Source organism: Pteropus alecto, unplaced genomic scaffold, assembly GCF_000325575.1.
Source record: "Pteropus alecto unplaced genomic scaffold, ASM32557v1 scaffold76, whole genome shotgun sequence".
Lineage (NCBI taxonomy): Eukaryota > Metazoa > Chordata > Mammalia > Chiroptera > Pteropodidae > Pteropus > Pteropus alecto.
In genome coordinates, this window is record NW_006443138.1 from 2,922,117 (window position 1) to 2,944,229 (window position 22,113).

Below are 22,113 nucleotides of genomic sequence, written 5' to 3' on the forward strand. Positions count from 1 at the left end.
AGGAAGACCATATTCTTTTGGTGCTGCAAGTGTAAAAAATTAAAAAAATAAGTGATTGTAAGCTGACTAGGTCCTTGCAATCTGTGAGGGCAACCAAGGGGTGCCTCGCCTAAAAAAAAAAAAAAAAAAAGAATAAATCAGATGTTTGTTTTATAAAAGGTCTGTTGGCAATTTAAAACCAGAACATTGCTAATCAGATTTTTTTTAAGGCTTCTGCTCTTTTAGCCAATGGCTCTTTATTTAGCCTGTTGGAAAAAGAGGATTATAACAATGATTCTAAGATTCTTGGGTAACTATGCAGACATGGATTTGAACTACCTCTGCAAAACAGGGCAACTACAAGTGACTGCAGGTTTCTAGGAGGTGTGTCTTGCCTCCTGATCCTCCCCAGATCTTAGCCTCCACCCCCTGAAGTATAAAGGAAGTGCCCTTTTAATACCATTAGCTACAAGACAATGAACAATTATCAGGGAGGCAAGGAGAATTCTCTCTCATTTCTTTAAACTGTCATATAATGAAGAAACAGTCGAAGAAACCGAAATATTTAGGACAGAGAAAATAAGTCTTAGCTAGGATACAATAGCTGTTTTCAAATATTTGAAGACCTGTCATATAGAAGATGGCTTAGATTAACTAGCTCTGTAAGTCTACAGGCATCAAGACTAATTAGTAGAACTTAAGTAGAGACAAGTTCCACTTTATCCTAAGGCATGCCTTCTAACAGTTACTGCCTCCTGAAGTCAGCAAGGGTTAGCTAAGAATTAGAATTCTGCTTTGTTGTAGCTTTGCAGAGTTCTCTGGAACAGACTGTATTTATCCTCCTTGGTATAGTACCTCAAACACGCTTATGTATTCCAGAAATTAAATCTTGAATTATGTAGAATTGATGATATCTGAGACATACTGATTTGAAAGTTGATACGAATATTGTTGCATCAGCATTTAGGAAAACGAATGGTGACTTCATGCGATGAAACAAGGATATGATGCTGAGCTGATAATAGCATCATAATGACAGAACTTACTGTTATGGAGTGCTTATCTCATAAGATTCTTAGGAAGTATGTATTATAGTCCTCACCCTTTTACAGATGAAGAAAGAGCTCAGAGCTAAGTAAAAGATATTTAAATAGTCTGACCTTACACCCATCTTGAAGATTTGGGATTTTTTTTCCCCTTTCAAGTAGGCTGTCATCCCATGTGCATTTGCCCCTAGCCACCAGTGTTTTCTAAATTCCTCTGGTTGTATTCTAGAAACCAAATCCTTGGTGAAAAAGGACACTTATCCCCACAGGAGTTTGCTTCTTTTTCTATTCTTTAGGCTACCTTTACTTAAATTCATTGTTAATTATTTAGACCAATTAACTAGTTCTGAGGTGGTGCTATTAGTATCAGGCAAAAAGAAATTTCTGATTTAGGTTAAATTTTTGAAAGTTGACTCGTTTATTAAATTTGGGATTTGATTCACCAGGTATGTAGAGAGATTTTATTTGGTTTAAATTGACTAAGCATACATCGGACTTATTGAAATTGTTTTGTTTACCTCTCTCACTAACTATAAGGCCACTTATATTTGTCACATAGAAGGTACTCTTAAAAAGTGGTAGAATGAATGAGGGAATGCATGAGTGAGTACATAAATGAATGAACTTCTATCGGTATCTCAGAGAATCTCTGCCTTTTGCGTACTAATTCAATGGATGACTTATAAATGAGTGTGAATCTCCTGCTTATTGATTTGTTTTTGTAAATAGTCCCTGGATTTTTCTTACCACAGTGCTATTAAGACTAAAGTCATGGGTTTTCTAGACAATGTGGTCTAATTTGCTTGACCACAGACTGTACTTAGAGACCCAGACAACTGCGCTGTAGATGTAAGCTTTTGGTCACACTGGGGAGCTTAAGATCTAGGTCACAAAAAAGAAAGACAGTTGGCTTCAGTGATAAAGTAGTAAACTCAGGTTCATCTGCTAAGAAAACATATTATGGTAATATTAAGAAATTGTCAGTAAGACTGAGTTATTAAGTTGAAAAATGGTCTGGAAGTATATTGCTGACATTTTTTAGTTAATTATAAGCTGAACCAAAGTTTCATAACACATTCTGATTTTAATTGGGTAGGTTTGTTTACATCAGCCACTGTGAGTTTATGCCTAAGTGATTATTCAGTGACACTGAAAAGGTATTTCCAATTCATCCCCATTTTGAGTAGAGAAATAACTTTAGCATGAAGGAAATATAAGTTGAAAATGAAAATAGTTATTTTCTCTAGGATTTTATTCTCTCTAGGATTTTAAATTTCAATCTTGAGTTACTTAATCTGTCTGTTCAAATGCTGTTTGTCCCTGGGAGGTTATGAGTGACTTTGGTGTACATGACTTTGCACCTCTCAGATTGTCTGCCCATACACAGCAATGGCAGACCTTTTTCACCTGGATGCCAAATGCCACATTTCCCTATCACAGCTACTTTAGTAAATCTTCTAGAAGATGCCCCACATATTTCCTTTAAGATTAACTTTTGTCTTATTTTGAAAATGAAGTTCTGGTTCCCCTGCAACTATATGATTCCTTCTAATTTTCCCACATTTTCTAGTCGCATGGGGTTTTTCTAAAAGCATATTGATTATTTTTCTTTTCATGACACTAATTCCCTGAGCTGATATTGAGTTGTGCATTTTAATAATTACAAAACTGTGTCCCTTGACGGATAGAAAGAAAGTGTGGAGAAACGCTATATTATCCAGAAGCTTGGTTTGGGCCATTAGGCCCAACCCAGCTTTCTTCATTAGACCTTTTGGAGGATTCTGTTGACTCTGTCTTCAGAGTTTATGTGAATTAAGAAAATCTGTTATTATTAAGATACCTGAGCATGAGCTTTGAATTTAAAAGCACACAAGCTGTGGAAGTATGGCTTGACCCCTTTAACCAGAATTTACATCCAAAACTCACCAAGCGTGAGACACTAAAATCATTTAAAACCCACTCATTAAATATTTAATCTGGTTTTCCTCTTTCTCTCTTACTCCCACTCTGACTCAGCATAAGATCAGGATTTCTTGACTGGTCATCACAATAGATTTACTTTAAAAATACCTCTGTTGGAGGCCACTCGCCCTCTGAACTGGTCATTTAATCCAACCGCATAGATCACTTGATTGATTGCTCAGTGTAGTCACATGTGATTGTATTAATTATGCTCTGTTTGCCTTTCTTTCTCTCCTTTCTGGGAGGTTCCAGGAGGCAAGCCTGTCGGCCTCCAGGAATAGAAATCCTGGCCAAGGCCCACCCAGTGGAGCGCTTATTACAGTGCTTTGTAGAGAAAGCTGTTTGGGCACATCTGCCTCCTCCATGAGACTGTGAACTCGAGGGCAGAAGCCACTCCTTACTCAACTCTGGGCCCCATTCATTCAGCAAACATATATCGAGCACCTAGTGTGCCAGGCACCAAAGCAGGCCCTGGGAATACAAAGATAATTAGGATATAGTCCCTGCTCTCAAAGAAACTCTGCTTATGAAGAAAGAAATGTGATGAGCATAATATTAATGGGTAGCATCCATTTAACACTCATCATGTGCCAAGTTTTGTGTTAAGTGTTTAATAAGGACCATCCTAGTAAAACTGTGACATAGAAACTGTTGGTATCTTCATTTTGCTGTTGCAATAACTGAATTGTTTTACTTATGTAAAGATTGTAACAAAACAGTTTGAAAACAGGCATTTCGATTTTAGAGTTTGAACTCTTTAACCACTAAATTATACAGCCCAGAAGTGGTGATAAATGAATGTATTATAAAATCACAGAGAAGGGAGGGTCTAATTTTTTAATTCGAGGCTCAAGGCAGAGTTACAAGAAAGTTTTCACAGAGCAGCACATAGGATTGCATCAGGTGAGAGAAGGAGGGAGAGTCCAGACAGAGGAAATGGCTTGGGAAAAGCAGAGGTTTGAAAGCAGGACCTGCAAGTTAGCAGTTTATGACCAGGCTGAAGGATGTGTTTTAAGATTTATGGAAGGTAAACTGAAGTAGGAGAAATTATGGGTGATTTAAGAAATTTGAACTTTATTCTGAAAGAAACATAGCAAGTGTTTCATAAGTTTTAATCAGAGGAAGGACATAATTAGATCTTTATTTATTTTTTTAATTCTAATGACACACAGAAAAATAGATCAGCCGCAATAGATAGATAGTATTGGTGACTTCTCCTTCAAGGAGAAGCAGCAAGCCTTGGACAAACCCCAGATTGTGACTTGAGTGACACTGTTGTCCTAGAAGCAATATAAATTCATTACAACCTTTTAAGAAAATAATCTTGCATTATATGTCAAGGGTAAAAAAAATCTCAATACTTTTGTCCTAGTAATTTCATGTCTGGGAATTTATATTAAAGCGACAACACAAAATGCAAGATAAGCCTTTAGACCAGCATTCATGGTAGTCGTTCACAGTGCTTAACGTACATCGGTGAAATTGAATGAATCAGTAAATAAATGAATGATAGCTGGAAAATGCTGGAAACATTGGAAACCATAATAGAAGAATGGTTAATATACATTCACTGGGTAATTAAATCCAATTATAATAATGGTTCTGAAAATTACATAGATACATGGAAATTTTTATGGTGACTGCAAAAAAGAGTAGAAGGAGATACTTTATTATTATAGAATGATTACAACTTAGACTTATGTTTAGATAAATAAACTTGAAGGAGAAATACATCAAATCGTAATGGTGGTGGTTTTGTCCTGTTCTCTATTGTTCCAATATTCTTTGATATACTTAATTTGTTTTTATAATGGAAAAAAGTAAAAACATTGGGACTGTTAATTCTGCATTTATGTTTGAAATATCTGAAACATCAAAGTGGTAGCAAATAAATCATTCGAAATAGGCTAGGTATTCAACTCTGGATTTACACATTGGAGACATTCAATATGTGTCAACTGAATGGAAGTTCTAACCATTTTTCTTCTTTTCAGGTCAGAATCCCAGAATCCTATTGCAATGCATTAGAAGTTTCACCATCCTTTGAACTTATATAGGCTTACATCAATGGGGGGGGCGCGGGGGGGGGACTTTTTCTTTCCATACCTAAAGCATTTGAGGGGACTTTCTGAGCAAAAGTAAATTTAATCAGCCAATCTCAAGTAACATAGAAAATACTTTATTTCAAACATATATCATTTTATAAAGTTATTTTCTTTTATATAAAAGGAACATTGATTGCTTAATGCCAGTATCATTTTTCTTACTTAGCAGTTCTTGTTCAAGGGTCTGCTCTCACTGTTTTCAAATTTTAATGAACTAGAATCCAGAGGCATATTTAACCTATTGAATTTTGATGGATTTTAGATAATCCAGATATTTTCTAATTAGAGAGTTTCAGTTCATTAGGCTAGCATGCCAGCATACTAACTGTGCCTCAGCAGACATGTTTCGGTTTAAGATTGCTTCTTTTAGGGTCCAGAGTAGCATTTAGAAGAAAGGATTGTTTTTCGCTGTTACTGTAATAAATTGGAGACATGTTTAAAGTCAGGTAGTATGAACTGAGCCTTTCATTGTTTCCATGAAGATAAGGACCATGCCCATCAGCACTCAAACTAGAATGATCTTGTATCCAACCCAACTATCTGTGAATATGAGGGGATGTCGATTCATGTTTCACACTTTTGTCACATGAACTAGTGCTCCAGAGCACAGTATAGTTCTTTAACAACCTTTGCAGACAAAAGGAGTGGTGGTGAGAAGAAAAAGGTCAATTTAATTTCGAAGTTATTTACTAGTCCATGGAGGGTTTGGACCGTGATTCGAAGCAAACAGATAGGCAGAAACTTTGGTGATAGGTCATAAGAATAGCTGGGAGACCTACCTGAAAGGAACTCCTCACCAACTGTTCAGAAAATATAAAATTCCCATGAGAGTCTGGCTCCTTAAGGGCCACTTTCATGAGTTGTATATGTCTTATCATATTGGTGTGAAGAATCTGAACTATCAAAGTGACAGTTAATAGTAAACCATTAGAACAAGGCTTGGTGTTCAACTCTGGGTTTACCCCTTTCCTAGTGGACGTTTGATTAATTCATCCTGTACCACTAGTTGTAGGACCCACATGAAAGTGGAACGTAGAAAGGTCAGTTTAGTGTCCAATGAGACAGGATAGTAGGATGTAAGAAATGCCCCAAGGCTGGAGCACAATACTTAGGGCCCTTCCAAACCAGGGGTCATTTGGAAGGGGATCTAAAGCCCAGAGCAATAGGAAGGGACAATCAAAATCAAATCAAGCAATATCTGCCAAGCACTTCCCACATGGAAGTCAGTGGAATAAGTACCATAGAGATCAAAAGAAAGAAAAATGCAATGTGGCCTTTTCTTCACTCAAGGGAGTTACCATTACGAAAGGTGTCTGAGAAAAAATAGATACTTATATAACATTTATGGGATGTTACTGTGTGTTGAGTACCATTTTGAGTGCTATGGACGGTCATCTGATAATGCTCTCATCAACCTTACAAGATGGGTACAATGACTATGTTCATTTTATAGGTCTGGGAGGCACAAGGGGGTCCAAAGTCCTTGAAACTTTAGACCCAGGCATTCTGATTCCAGAGTCCTTGCCTTTAAGCATTAATGCTATAATGCCCCTCAGCAAATTCTTTATATTTCAGGACCTCAAGGGAAAGGTGAAAGAAAAATATGAGTATGCTTGCTTGGCAGAACAAGCAGTTTGCCTGTGACACCAGATTTTTCTCCCTCATTACCTGAACTCTTGTAAAATGTGAAATATACAAAGGATCTTTTTACCGGTTCTAAGATATTTGACCTAGGATAGCTTGGAGGGCTCTTATCACCCAAACCGATGTTTTTAATCTGATCCTAAATATTCTTGGCTTGGGGATAATTGGACCTAAGGGATTTTTGTTTTTCTTTTTGTTCTAAAGTCTTAGCCAAGAATATATATTTGTGTGTGTGTGTGTGTGTGTGTGTGTGTGTGTGTGTGTGTGTATTTTTTTATTTTTTTTTTCCTGATTTACTACCTGAAATGTGGGCAGCTGAGCAGAATTACTTGCTGGCCTTTGATCCCATTAGAGAGGTCTGAATTGGGGGCCCATATCCTTGAACGAAATCCGATATTAAAATAACACCAAGCTGAAGTCATAGGAGATTGTAGAGTAATATAAATAGTCAGAACCAAGATTTAGGGAAAATAAAATGAGTTTCAGTTGGCTTCATTTGCTCACTTGTAACTTTCCTTTTACTCTTGAGTGATTCTTAACCCACCTCTTCACATATCAGAGACACAGCAAACATAAAATCTCTAATTTAGGGATTTTAGAAACTATCAGAGCTTGATAAACAGCAGTATTCTATCGCTAACAAATTTGAATTTCTCGAAGTTCAGGTACTGCTCTGATGTCATTTTCCCATACTTGTTTTATCTTCAATGAATTTTCACTTCACATTTGGCCTTTTTTGAGGGAGGCCTGACCCAATGGCCTTGGATTTACAGCTGGACTATGTTTCATCGCAGTCCTAATATTTTCTTAAGAATGGTCTGTGGGCCTTTCCTTTCTCCTCTCTCATTAGTGCCCGGCTTTCAGCAAATATAGTAACTACTTCCGCCATTACACAAACACAGCATTTCAGCTTGTTTACAGATTCACTTAGCAAGTATTTATTGGAAGCTTCCTATGTGCCTAAGCAGGACCACAGTGAATGTGAGTGCCTCTTTAAATTCCATACCCTAAGGGCCTCATTTGCCTCACTCTAGTCCTGGCCTTGTGCCCAAGCACTGTGTTGGACAGTGAAGTCGCAGAGCTGATAGAGGGATGGCCTTTACCCCTGATACTGACAGTCCATTTGGAAACACATAAATGAACCATTGGATATCACTGTTATTGTCTCAAACTGTAGATCAAGCCATGCTACACATTTTTTCCATTCCTTGTAACTGACTTACGTGATGAACCCAAAAGAAACAAAAAAAGGAAAGTATTTTAGATATACGATCTTCTTCAAAGTGGCTTACAGATTTGGCTAAAAAAAATTCAAATACTCCTCTATCAAACTCTCAGAATTAGCCTAGGGAAGACTATTTTAAATGCTGTTATTTACCAATTGAGTGAAAGAGTAAAACTCTCTTTTCTGGCTTAATGAAAATAATAATAAATACAGAGACAAAAGTATGGGGACAGTGAATGGCCTTAACATCTTGATTGCTTTGAAAGTGCTTTCTTAAAATTGTAGTCAGAACTATTTTCTAATAGTTTTGAAAAGAGAACATTAATTTCCCTTTTGGTTTCTAACTTAGCTTTTTGGGAATCACACTGCAAAATTCCTTTGGAACCGTACCAAGATGGGAGATGGGATGCAGGGATTCATCTTTTAATAACTTCATTCTGCAGCTCAACTTCTGAGCAAGCACAATGCTTTGCTCTGCTTACTTATTCTGTCTCTTGTTGATAAAGTCTGATTTGGATGGTCAGAGAGCCATTCAGACTATTTAATCCCTTGTTTGCCACTGTCCAGCCCCTGGCGACCACTGGAGCATATATCTAGTATTTAGAAAGGGCCATTTGGTCAGAGGTGTTTATTTTATCAGGGCATGCTGGCCTTTAGTTCTGTAATATTCATTCTTCTATTTTTAGTCAGTGGACTTTTGAAGATGTAAATTATTTAAAGACAAGTTTCTGTTCCAATTTTAAATATTCTTGATTTCTTCTTAATTACAGAGCAAAGAGATTGCATTTCAACTTCATGAGGATTTAATGAAAGTTCTTAACGAACTGTATACGGTAAGCACATAACCTTTCTTCTTTTGCAAGAATCTTTGGTTTAGAATTCTGGTTTGAAGAAATAATGCGTTTATTAGAACTCATTCTAAGCTAGGATGTTGATGGATGCTTGTCCAGCTGAACTGTGGAACCAAGTGGATAGATACATACTGCTATATTCTTTTGTCACTTTTTCACAATTCGTATTCAAGTAAATATGTATATACAGTTAGCACACTTTAAGAAACTAGATTATAGCTATTCCTATGAGGCATGTTTTTAATTGGTTGATTGTACATATATTCAATTCTATATATTTTGTTTTAAATTGTTAACCATTCTTAAGTTATCCATCCTTGGATTTGAGCAATTTAGAGTTGCTTTATTCTGATACTTTAATTTTTACTTTTGCCTATTTCAGTTAAATTGTTTGGTTAATGACTTAATATATTAAAATTACTTTGGGGGGGTATCTTTTTATGACACTAATTTGCCATTCTGAATTAAAATTTTATTCAAGTCACTGCATGTAATCTTAAGAAATTAATTTAAAACTATCTTATTAAAAAGACAAAACCAGTGAGGTTGCAAGTTGGAATTAGTCATTTGCCCATGTAAATTTTTTCATACTTAATGATTACATTAAATACAAATTCCTTTTGGAGGAATTTGATGAATTTTTATTTTATAAGAGAATAACAATGAGAAATGAATAATATTAATTTGTTCTGACTATAGATATTTATTTGCATTTTTATTGCACAAGATTATTTGAATTTTTCTTTACAAATTAAACCTGAAACTTACTATTAAAATTTTCTTGATTTACAAATTCCATTTGTTCCTAAAAAGCTGTGTGTGTAAAGTGCAGTTTTGTGAATCAAATTGTTTCTAATGTTCCATTGATACTTGCTAATGAAAAGAATCCATAGTTTTAAACTTTTATAAATGAGTGATAGTCTTATAAACTTCACTTTCCAATTTTTTGTACATGTGAGAAATTTGTATTTTTATGTAGCATGTTTGCTACACCTGTACTTGTAAATTGAATGGAATTGACAATTTCTGTATGTTTCTCCTTTAGAAACCTCGAACTCTACGTGCAAAAGCCTCATGTTATAAGGTCATATCTATATAAGACATACCTGATGAATTTGAGTTTTTGATGATATATGCCATTTAGTAGTCCATGTTTGGTGTGATTTGTTGATTTGTTAATTTCTGATAACCTGAGGTAGCAACCATTTCTATAATTTCTGGATTTTTTTTTTCATTCACTTTGTCTTCATTAATGGAGAACATACTATGCAACATTCATTATGCTGGTAGAAATCCTGGATTTAAAATTCAAAAGTTAAATGAGCATGTGCCTCTGAGACTTCCCAGAAGAAATTCTATGTCATTTTCCACTGAACTATTTTAAGATGAGGACTTCGTGGCATTTTCCTTATGGTTCCCTTTATTTGAGCATTGTTTAAAAAATAAATCTTATGGTTTTCATGGCATCAGAGATAAAAGCCTGTTGCTTATGGTATGAAACTAATAGTACTAGTCAAGCAGTAGTGGCAAAGATATCCTTGGTCTTTGAATATGAGAAGTCAGAATGTCACAAAAATTTTATCTGAATGAGGGATATTTATCTGACTGCGTGTATAGTGAAATTTTTCCTAGATTCAGCCTATCAAGTGGACTCAGATATGAAGCAGACTCTTTATAGTTGAATCAAGTAAGCTGACACCTCCTCAACTCTCATCAGTATTAGTTTGAAAGCTTGAAGGAGCCAGGTTCTAGAAAAGGCCACCAGAGTTTGAATGACCCTGTCAGAGTCATTTAACCTCTCAGAATCAGTTGAGGAATTAAGGGATAAAGGAGACAAGCAATGAGGTTTTAATTAGGTAGTCTGTAGATCACTTTGAGCTCTTGGGAAAATATTTTACTTTAACCAGAGAGCATGCTTAGCTGACGTCAGAGGTCATGTTCCATGGGGAAAGACCTTTATATTACACACACACACACACACACACACACACTCGCCTTTACTCTGAAAGAAGATATTTGGTTTCTCTTGCACTTTAAGTTCAGATATACAAATTCTGTCTTGTTTAAATGAAATCTATCCATTATACATATTCAGTTTACATTCAGAAAGTAAGAAAAGATGAGGAGTATTTAAACAGTGGACCAGGAATTGAGAGAAAGTAGTTTAGGTTCCTTATTCAACCATTGACCGGTCATGAACAAATAACCTAAGTTGCATCATGCATAGAATTTTGTACAACTGATGGTGTAATAATAATTGCTGAAATAACAGGTATAAAATATGTAGCCTCAGGGAATTGAGGATGCCTTTTAATTGCCTTTTCAGACAGATATTCACTCCTTCTTTTCTCTCAGCCCTTGATACTCCTTGGGAGTTGAAGGTGTACATTTCAAGACATACATTAAATACCTTATACCAGTGGAGTGCTCTTTGTTAAATTATAGTCAGCCTTGGTGGTGGGTGGCAGCCTCATGTGTGGCCTTCCTTAACCAAAAATGTTTCTCCCACAGGCCTTTCAATTATTCCAAACATTGTATTGGAAAGCTTTGTCTCAAGTAAAACATAAATGCCCAGGAAGAATGGAAAGAGATGCCTTATGATTTTATACCTTAGAGTGCACCAGGTTTTATGAGGTCCTTTGAATACAGGCTGTATGCATCTGGCATGAAGGCCTGGACTTCTGAGCAGGGAAGAGAGGATGGTGGCATCAGAGTGCCATTTGGCAGTGGAGGAAAGGATTTCAAGACATGCATCTCCTTTTCTATATTTTTGCCTCAACCTTGTGTTTACTTGCAGAAACAGGGCCTCAAAATGGTTTGGAGCCTCCATTTGGATTCTTAGACCACAACAAGGGCCAGTCAAAGCAGTAAGGATTAGTTTGGCATTGAGCAACAGGAATTCAAAATAATGGCATAAACGAAAGAGAGATTTATAGCGTCACAAACATAAAAGAAGTTCAGAGGTTGGCAATCCAAGGTTGATATGGAGGTTACATAAAGCCATCCAAGATCAGGCTCCTAATCCACAATTCAGAGAAATCTGATTGTAACATTTGTCCTTCTAATTCAAGATAGTTCCTAGAGCTTCAGCCATTACGTCTGCATTCCTGAAATGGAGAAAGGAAAAAGGAAAGTAGGGTAGGCCCTCTGACCCTTAAGGAGACTCAGTGAAAGTCTCATATAATGCTTTCACCTACATCTTATTGGCCAGACTCATAACATGGTTCTACCATGCTGCAAGGAAATCTGGAAATTAGTCTTTCAGTTGGCCAGCTCATTTCTAATTAGTTACAAATTAGGGATTCTATTAATTTGAGAGAGTAAGGGACGATATTTGTAGCTAACTAGCCATGCCTATCAGAGAAGCCAACATTTATTACATGATTATTATATATGTGCTAGTTATTGTGCTAAGCACATTACTTACATTATCTCATATATCCTCACAGCATCATTGAGGTAGTTACTACTATCTCATTTTACAGATAAGGAAACTAAGGCTCAGAGAGGCTTGTCCCAGGTTGCCCAGTAAGTGGTCAAGTGGGATCGCTAGTCCATGTCAGAGCTCATGCCCTCTCCTGTAATTTTATCTCTAGTGCCATAGTTTTGGGAAACCATTTTCTAACAAAGATCTGTAAATGTAATGCCTCCCTAACAACACAAGGCACTTAAGCAGTTTTTTATCTGCTCACTTGTATTTTTTAGAAACAACAGCATTAATGTTGCTGTAACAGAAACATAGGTGAAAAATTGGACATGTGCCTCCATGGCAACCTGTACTTCTTAGAAATGTTCATTTAAATGATCCGACAGATGGAACTCATTGGGCTAAAAAGTAAAAGGGTCAACCAAGATCCTCAGACTCCCTTTCTGAGTCTGATGCACTAATTAACTTCCCTTTGAGTTTAACATTTAACAGAGAACAAAATGTACAGTGTGGTAAGAAACAAAAATGACTAGACTGGCATTCAGCAAACTTGTATTTGAATCCCAGCTCACTTAGCTAATCTGTGCACCTGTATAAGTGTGGGTTCTCTGGAAGAACAGAACCAACGGGAGATGTGGGTGGGTGGGAGGATGGATGGGTGGGTGGGTATTATGAGGAATTGATTCATGCATATAGAGACTGAGGAGTCCTAAGCTCTGCAGTTAACAAGCTGGAGATGTATATCCAGTTCTAGTCCAAAGGCCTAAGAACCAAATGTAAGTTCTTGCCTCAGTTCACATCCAAAACGGAAGACCATGTCTCACCTCCAACACAATGTGACACAGGATGCAAATTCTCTCTTATTCAGTCCTTTTGTTCTATTCAGGCCCTTGTTGGATTGGATGAGGCCCACCCACATTGTTAAAAAGACATTTTTTGAATGGCTGCTACTGCGCCAGGCACTTCTGGATGTACTGGGGATATAGCTGCAAATAAAAACAGACCATATACTTCCTCTCAAGGCATTTATATTCTAGTGAAGAGAAACAGACAGTAAACAAATAAACGAATAGTATGGCATAAGTGCTAAGGAAAAACAAAACCGAATTAATACAGATAAAGCATGCAGAACAGTGCCTGGCACATTGTAAATTCTTAATAAATGTTAGTAGTTAGTGTCATTCTTGTCATCATCAGTGGAGTGGGAATGGTAATAGCTTCTTGTCTGCCTCGCAGAGTAAATGTGGAGATCAAGGTGACATTAAGAGTAATTACAAGTGCTTTTTAAATATACACGATTTTTCCTTATAATGGGTATATATATTACTTTTATACAATAAGAAAAAGGAAAGTAACTTCTAAGAAAACCAGATCAGTGGTAAATGTGAACAGGGCTGTGATTGGGTTAGTGGGGAAGCGAAAAGGCAAAAACAGAAAAATGGTGACACAAAAGGTTAGAGGGAACATTTTAAACAAAATTGGCCTTCATCAGCCTGGTAAAGGGCTTATAAAACAGTGGTATAAAATGCGAAACCTGTCCCATAATACCAAAAACTCAAAAGGTTATGGTGGATTTCAGAAGAAAAACGATTATATCTTATATTAATATTTCTTTATTTTGCCTAGGCTTTGCAGCATTAAACTCTGCATTTTCAAAAACAAGGAGTTTACCATCCTTAGCAACTTCTAATTGAGATTAACACAGACGTCATGATAAATCCACATGAAATTGATTGCTAATTATGTGTAATTAATAATCACACTCTCAATACATCAGTGACACCTATGGCTAGCCAGAGTCAAGAGGTAATCTATCCTCAAGTTCCATTAAATTAAGAGGAAAGAACTGAGAAAATGAAGATTTATCCAATCCTTACCATGAGGCAAGCATATTATCCTCATTCATTTCTCACAGCAGCCCTATGAGGCAGGTATTCCTAATCCCAGTGTTACAAATGAGAGCTGGGACTCAGAATAATTAGCTCAGGATCACACAGACAGTAATGCTCCAACATCTAAACCCAGTCCCTGAGGCCTATCATTTTCCCTCTGGTTAGCTGCTTTAGGGAAGGATGTATGGAGCAGGTGGAGGGTGGAAGGGTAGAACCAGATCCAATAGATGAAACTCATAGGTGGAACTCTCACACTGCATGCTCTGACTGATACTTATAAAAACTTGATTGAGCTTTCCAGAATGTTGATATCAGTCACAAATGGGCAAACCCAAATGGCTTTGCACATTCAGCTTTCATAGTAGAATATGTTCCTTTGGGGTGCCTCTTTAAAACATAACCCTTCATTTAGCTTTATTGTTATATGTGTCAACACCACCTGCTTAGCTGTGTGTTTACACACAATGATCACTGCTAAGATTCCTTTACTGGATATTCCATTCTCCTTTGTTTTGTTTTTTTTGTTTTGTTTTTTTTGTTTTTCCTTCTGAGTTCTAGCTCCGCAAATTTCAATATGTAGAGAATGGAAGCTGTCCTAATGCAAAGCCAGAGGCTGCTGAGCATCTTGTATAGGAGTTATTTGAATGCACTCAGATTTTCTCTCTGGCCTTTATATAGCTTCGAACCACGTATCTCTTTAAAATGTTAAAATAAAAAGCTAATTATTTTTTAGAGGGGATGGAAGACACTGTTTATTATTTTAGGCCCTTCCTTGAAAACTCCGCCTCACAGGATTGCTTTGTGAGCCTCCCAAGAGCCAGGAGCTAATGCATTCTTCTATAACGCAGAAACATGCCTAAGGCAAGGTTGAAAAGTCATTCTGAAAGAGCCCAAGATATTTGCCACCTCATATCGGAAGATTTTTCTCTGAGCCTCAAAGAGGTTTTTTATTTTCATTTTTTGGTTAAGTATTTATTTTAGCTCAAGGGCATTTTAAGTATTTGAAATATATATTCTGTAGTGAAAATGAAAATTTGTTCCTTTGAGATGGACTACAAAGAGGTCTGGGTCTTAGAACAAAACACTGAACAAAGAGAAATAAGGAGTAAAGGATATGTAAAAAGCTCCCAAATTGAAAACCTCTTTGGAATATCACATTCTCTGTGATGCCACCTGGAAAACTTCTTTAAAAAGCAGTCTATTTAGGGATCTTGGGCTGATGAAGTGTTTCCATATATCCTTCCTCTAGCTTTATTGCTAGACACTTAGATGGAAAGAAAGAGAGGTGTTGGGATCATATGACTCCTGGCCAACTTCTGAATTCTCATCTTGGTGTTGACACAGACTGACTGGAGACTGGGTTAGCTAATTTAACTGGCTTTATTTTCCTGCCAAAATGATTGAGATTAATAAAATTTACTTTGCAAGGATCTGTGAGGACAAGTGTTTGATAAGAACATTATATGTTCCTTTAGGACACCCTGCTAATAATTAATGAAGCCAAGCGCTCCCTAGTTCCTGCTTCGAATTTTCATTTTCTCTGTGAAATTTGAGATTTAGTTAGGATTGGTGCTTATGAACTACAGATAAAACTATCATTTAAAAGAAGTAAGCAATATTAATCGAAAAAAATTATTTGGCCTAGAAATTAAAAAAAGGTGTTAGAAAGTACAGCTTAGTAAAAACAAAATGTTTTCTAAAGAATGTTTCATATCAAGAATCCATCTTAAAGAATATATTATGCAAACTATTACATTCTGAAATACAGTATTAGGACTTTTAAATTATTGGAATGCATTAATAACAGACGTCTTAAACAGAATTTGTTAAATTGAGTAATTAAAGTACTTAGCTTTGTTTACCATTATTCATCAATCCCAAATATATATAGAATGAATATGTATGTATGTATATATGTATGTATGTATAACAGCTGACCTTTGTCAGGTGCTATTCTAAGCACTTTACGTAATTAGCTCTTTAAATTCTCCCAGCAGCCCCATGTGGTAAGTGAGGCACAGAGAGGTTGAGCACCTTGCCCAAGGCCACACAGCTAGGAAGTCTCAGACCAGGCATTATCAATGAGCTTAGCCCACACACTGTACTTCCTTTTTATTGGTGATTATAACATAAGGCAGACCATTATGTACCAACAGAGACGTTCAGGCAGAAGAGGACTTTGGAGATCCAAAGAGAAGTCTACATTGAGGATTGAGAAGAATTAAAAGAGGAAATGTACAGGATATCAGTAATAAGAGAGATCGAGAGGGAATGGAGAAGGCTTTCGAGGGAAAAGGAGTAATGTGAACCAAGGCATGCAATTAGGAGGAACACAAGGCATATTCATAGAGTTTCTCTCTGGAGCCATCTCTAGAGAGAAAGAGAAAATCAGGAGTTGAAAGATTTCAGGAGAGTACCAAAAGGAATATTCTATTCCAAAGCAGTTTGAAAACTCAAAGTTTTCTTGCACAGCTTAGCAAAGGCCTCTCTTTTCGCTTTTTCTCTTCTTTTTCTTCTTCTTCTTTCTTCTTTTTCCTCCTTCCTCCTCCAGTATCAGATATAAGGCATAGGATATATGTCTCAAATTCCAAACTATTTTTCATTGAAAGAAAAGGATTCCACATCAGTCTTTCCATTTTAGTTGATGCTGCCATTTTAAGGGTTATAGAGCTTTTCACATATTAAGATTTCAAGTGTCTTGTGTCCTAAGATTAAATATTTCACATACTAAACTTTATAACTCAAATGTCTAATACACATGTAATGTTGAAGACATGTGAAACATTTCCCTGAAAATAATTAAATATTTAAAATTGCAGGTGACTTTGAAATTCTAGTAAATTTGTTGGCCTTTCATTATACATGTGCTTTTCCCTCAGCATTGCCAACTACTTGAAACTCTGCCAATTCTCCTGCCACTGTGTTCAATGTGGCCTGGTTAATATATATTCCATGTGCCAACTCTTGGGGGGTTTTTTTTCAGTAGATTAAACTTGTATTTCAGTGCCTCTGAAGACTTCTATGAAAACCCTTTTTGAAATAAGGACTTTCTGCATGACCTTCTTTCTCATTTTCTCTGTTGACTTGTTGGGCAAGGATTAAGTCTCTCTGCAGCTTCATTTCTTTGATCCATAAAACAAAGACCATTTCTCTGCTCTCAGCCTCTCAGGTGTATGAGAATAAGCAAGTGAGCGCTGGCAGGGCTAAGGCTTATTGTGGGCTTAAAAGTTATGATAGAAGGGTAGGACATTTTATTCATTGTAATAGCGTTCATGAAGCATTCACTGGGTGCCAGTTAGCATTGACATGTATTAATTCATTTTATCGCCACAACAGTTTTATAGCTATTCTCATTCCCAATTAGAGGTGAGAAAACTATGAGACATGCTAAAAGAGAAAACAAAGATTTGAACCCAGGCAGTCAGATTCCTGATTTTAACCATTAGAGCTGTTCAGAAATGGAATGGGCTACCTTTTAAGACAGTTCTCTCCTTTGGAATGTGGCCGCCAGCAAGTATGTGGAGAGGTGTGTTGATATGTAAGGTTCTAGCATTTATGTTATTCAGTTATTTAGCATTTGTCCCAAATCTCAGAATTTGTTTTCTGTTGCTTTGTCCATTAAATGGAAAGCACTAAAAGCATTGTTGCTTCCACTCTAAACTTGTTATAGGGTCATCTCTCTTGCATCCGAGTAATACATACTGAATAGCTGGGAGGAGCCTTTCAACAAATATATAGGTCCTGGAAATGCATTGATAATAGACACAGCCCTGTCATCAATGAGCTACACTAGGGAGATATTTCTATGTATGGTGTGGGGTGCTAGACTAGAGGTCTCCACAGAGCCACTCGGGACAGGGGGCTCCCTGAAGGAGCTGACAGCTGAAGTTAATGATAAAGGAAGGGTGGGAAGGGCGTTCCAGAAAGAGAGTGTGTGAGGAAAAGCACAGATGCGTGGAAAGCACGTTGCCTGTGCAGGGAACTCCATGTACTTTGATATTGCCAGAGTATTAGCAAATCGATGTGAAAATGGGATATTAAGCTGGACTTTGTGAAAAGCCTCTGCCCTGACCACTCTCTCTTGACACCACTACTAACGAAGTACCTGAGAAACAAGAAAGGAAAATATCTTTTGCAAAATTAGAATTTCCCGGATAAAATGACATTTATTCCATGTTAGAAATCTCTGATAATTGTGAAGTGGGCAGATATTATACCAGATAGTTAATTACTCTCATGAAAAATTACCCTTGTAAACTAATGAACTAGTATGAATCAGTAAAGAATAAAATATAATTGGATTTCTAGTAATAGAATGTGATGGAATAAAATAGGACAAGATCTATTTGCGATACATAGTAGGGAGCTCAAGAAATTTTTCTGAATGTGAATGTTTGTCAAGAGTTCATTAGAGAGGTAAAACCATTAACATCGGTCTATGACTCAAAGATTCAATCAGAAACTGCCTCTAGTAACCACTGGAAATTGAGCTAGCAACGATTAAGGTTAACAAATACAGGTTACTCTGGTTACAAATAGAAACATTTTCTTTTTAGTAAGACAAAATGGTTTGTCCTCTTTAGGATAAATTAGTCATTTTTCATTAAATAATTTTATTAAACTAACAATCTTGTGAAACTAATTGCAATTTATATTGCTATTTTCAAATTTTTGTTCAGTTTGTCATTTTGAAAATGATGACTAATGCCTGGTTTTAACTTAAATCTAACAGTCAAAAATAAAAACTTGTAGCAAATCCATAAGTGTGTCAACCCTGTATTTCCTGTTTTTTTCCTACTTAATGAGCACGTAACAATTGATCAGTGATCAGTTTGGGAGCTAATTAAAGTCACTAGAGTGATAGATATGCCGGTTTAAGGTTCATCAATATAACAGTGTGTTAGGCATATTATCCAGGCACTGTTCCTTTCTAGATGTTTTCTGTGCATCAAAGCAGATGAATTATGGCCTCAGAGCCCATGGAGAATTCTAGGATGAATTTTATATCCCCAGCATAGCATGGTGTACTACTTGCTGCCTCAAGTGAATAGAAGAGGGGGTTAATTAGTATAATTTGTTGTTACACTGGTTTTCCTTTTGGTTAAAATTTATCTGCCATTTACTCTGACACTGGGGAAAAAAATTAACCCTTTTAACCCCTGAGAAGTATATTATATGTATACTTTTTCTCCAAATAATAAATTCTTAGGGTATTTAGTTATTGCTAGATTAATATCTGAAATCATGGACTCAGAAGTTCAGAGGTAGGAAAGGCCTGAGAAATCACATGGTCCACCCACCTTTTTCTCAGGGCCAGCAGAGTTGAATGGAGCCTGTTGAAAGGTCATACAGTCGGGTCATTGGCAGTTTGAGGGCTCACACCCTTAGATATCTAGGCCAGGAATGCTCCTTCCATTAACACTGGCTCTTGAGGATGGAGAAGAAAACAGTAAATCTCTCTCTCATACACATACACACAGAGAACAAAAACAAGAATGATACTGTGGATTCTATTTTCAGATAGTAAGCTAAATGTCATCTTACCTTATTTCCTCGAAGCTTCATCAAATATTCTTTAGGAGGAATGTATTAAAATTCTTTTGGAAAGAAGTCTTCCACTTACATGATCACTTTCTCCTATGATCAGGCATCTGGTTTTTACTTTTCCCTTCATTCCACACTTTTTAAGGTGTTTGAGGTGTGTGGTTGGATTTTATTGTCACCCTCATTTTGGTCCTGTAGGGAGGGAGACCTCATGATTTTATGTTACCACTAATAGGTGAGGTTCATGCTGAGAGTCAAAAAGACTGAGGTTACAAAGCTGTTTTGCAGCCAACTAGGACCAAAATTTAGGTTTATTGGATTTCATAGACCTGAGTTCTTTTCATTCTATTAAAATGCTGCTTTGTACAATTAATCCTGAAACAAAATCTTTAACACTACACTAAACAGAATATAACTGTTTTTGTGATTTTTATTAGCCATATTCCTCCTTTTACATATGTATTCTCGGTTTTTCCCTTTGTTTTCTTTATTCTCTGCATCTCTGTTGCCCTGTCATTTGGTTGGTCGGCAGTTCCTTGCCAGCAGGGTCCAGAATCCCAGACAATGCCTTTTGTTCAAGGCAATCGTTTGGATTATAAATAATTTGATGATAAATTCAGACTGTTATACTGATTTCATTTCAGTGAAGTCACAATATTCCTCAAGTGTCCTTTGATAAACTAGCGTGAAAGACAGTATATCATGCTATTTATTTGTCCATCTTGATCTATTTGCTCATTCTAAAGAGCTTCACTAAAATTCTTAACACACACATACATGGGAATATTGCTAATTTCCTTTTACCTCTGTTACATGATGATCTTCCAATCATGGAGACATCATTTCCCATTGTTAAAATGAATCATTTTATGGCACTTTTTCCAAATATTAGCAGCCAACATTTACTATGCACTTATTACATATCAAGCTCTTTTTTCTTTGTTCTTTATGTACGTTGACACATTTAATCGTTCCACTATGCAGTGAGTAATAATGTTTGCTGATGTTACAGTGAGGAAATTGAGGCAAAGGAAGGTCAAGTTATTGCAGAAGATCGCACAGCGAGTAAGTACAGAGGCGAGATTTGAATCCAAGCAATCTGTTCTGTGAGTCTCACCACCAGAATGCTACCTCTCAAAGTGAATTTTCCTGTAAATGTTACTTTGCAAATAATTGTTTTGTAAATTCTGTTTTCATTGACTTATGGAGAGCCATATGCGCCTAAGGAGAGGAGGTGGGTTATGAAAGTTCACCATCGTGACCGTCCTGCTGACTGCTCAGTCTCAGGCAGGGGTCAGCAACTTCTCCAGTTCTGATGCCGCAAAAGAGAATAAAAGAGATATGTGTCACTAACCGGCCTGCAGTGGGAGGAAGGGGATGGGGGTGGGGACTGAGAGATCCATTGTGGGTTTTGGCAGAGTAACACTAATGTTGAGGGTTAGATCCTCTTGTCTTTACATTCTTTATATAAACACAGCCCCCTCCTCACAGAGGCTCTGAGACTTCAGTAAAAGCTGATTAAAAAGAAGCTCAGGAATCCTCCTCCACCTGTCTCCTATTCAGCCTACTGTGAAGTGAATGACTGCCCCTTCCCACCTCCTGTTTGTCTTCCAGTAAGAGTGGGCTTGCCTCTGTGTCTTCTCATGGGGTAGAGATCTCATCTCGAACACAGCGCCTGGCTTATGGATACTCAGTAGCTGTTGGGTGTATGAATAAATGCAGATCAATATACATTGCTCCCTGAAACCTAGGCTAATGTCCACTTAATTTTACAGTAACTGTCAGCATACATCGAAAGGGTGCTAATTATGCAATGTACATTTCAGATAAGTTAGATGGGCCTTTTCAAAATAGGAATTCAGGTTTTGTGTTTTATGAACATATAGGTATCTCTGCAGTCAACTCCTAGGCATTCCTCACTGGTAAAAGTTAGTTTTTAAGAGGTTTTTGCTAGCCCAGGTTGCAATATGAAATAGTGGAAAAGGCCTCCATTTGGTCTACCTTTGCTGTACCTTAGTTCTCCCAGCTGCTTTGCCTTTGGGAGACAGTGGCCTCTGCCTCTTTGCCTAGAGCCTGAATATGAAGCCAGCTAGCCTAGCCCCAGAGCCCGAATGCTTACTTCTATATTATACCTTAGACACTGTCAAGAATGCCATCCGCCCACCCTGTGATGTGCTTCCATGCATTCTATCATCTAACCTTAGTTTTACCTCAGAGGAACTGGGGCTCAAGGAAATTAAGAAACTTGCCCAGCTGTTAAGTAGTAGCTCCAGAACTCAAATTCAGGCTGGCTATATTCCTCACCAAGGCTGGATCAGTATAGTAAAGAGCAAGAAGGCTTGAGTTTGCTGGTGTGAAGATCCCAGCATGCAGTGTTATGACTGCTCCCTTAAAGGTAGTTGCTACCCCTGTCTCAAATAAGCCCCCAGAGACACGAC

General features: G+C 37.0%; 1 protein-coding gene across 3 annotated transcripts in view; it reads left to right on the forward strand.

Annotated features, from left to right (window-relative positions):
* The window catches only part of SRGAP1 (SLIT-ROBO Rho GTPase activating protein 1), a 231,133-nt gene that overhangs the window by 126,450 nt on the left and 82,570 nt on the right, over window positions 1-22,113 (forward strand). For all 3 annotated transcript variants that reach the window (XM_006923700.3, XM_025040948.1, XM_025040947.1), the window contains exon 4: window positions 8,732-8,794. In XM_006923700.3, the coding sequence (XP_006923762.2) occupies window positions 8,732-8,794 (63 nt within the window). The remainder of the gene's footprint in view (window positions 1-8,731; window positions 8,795-22,113) is intronic.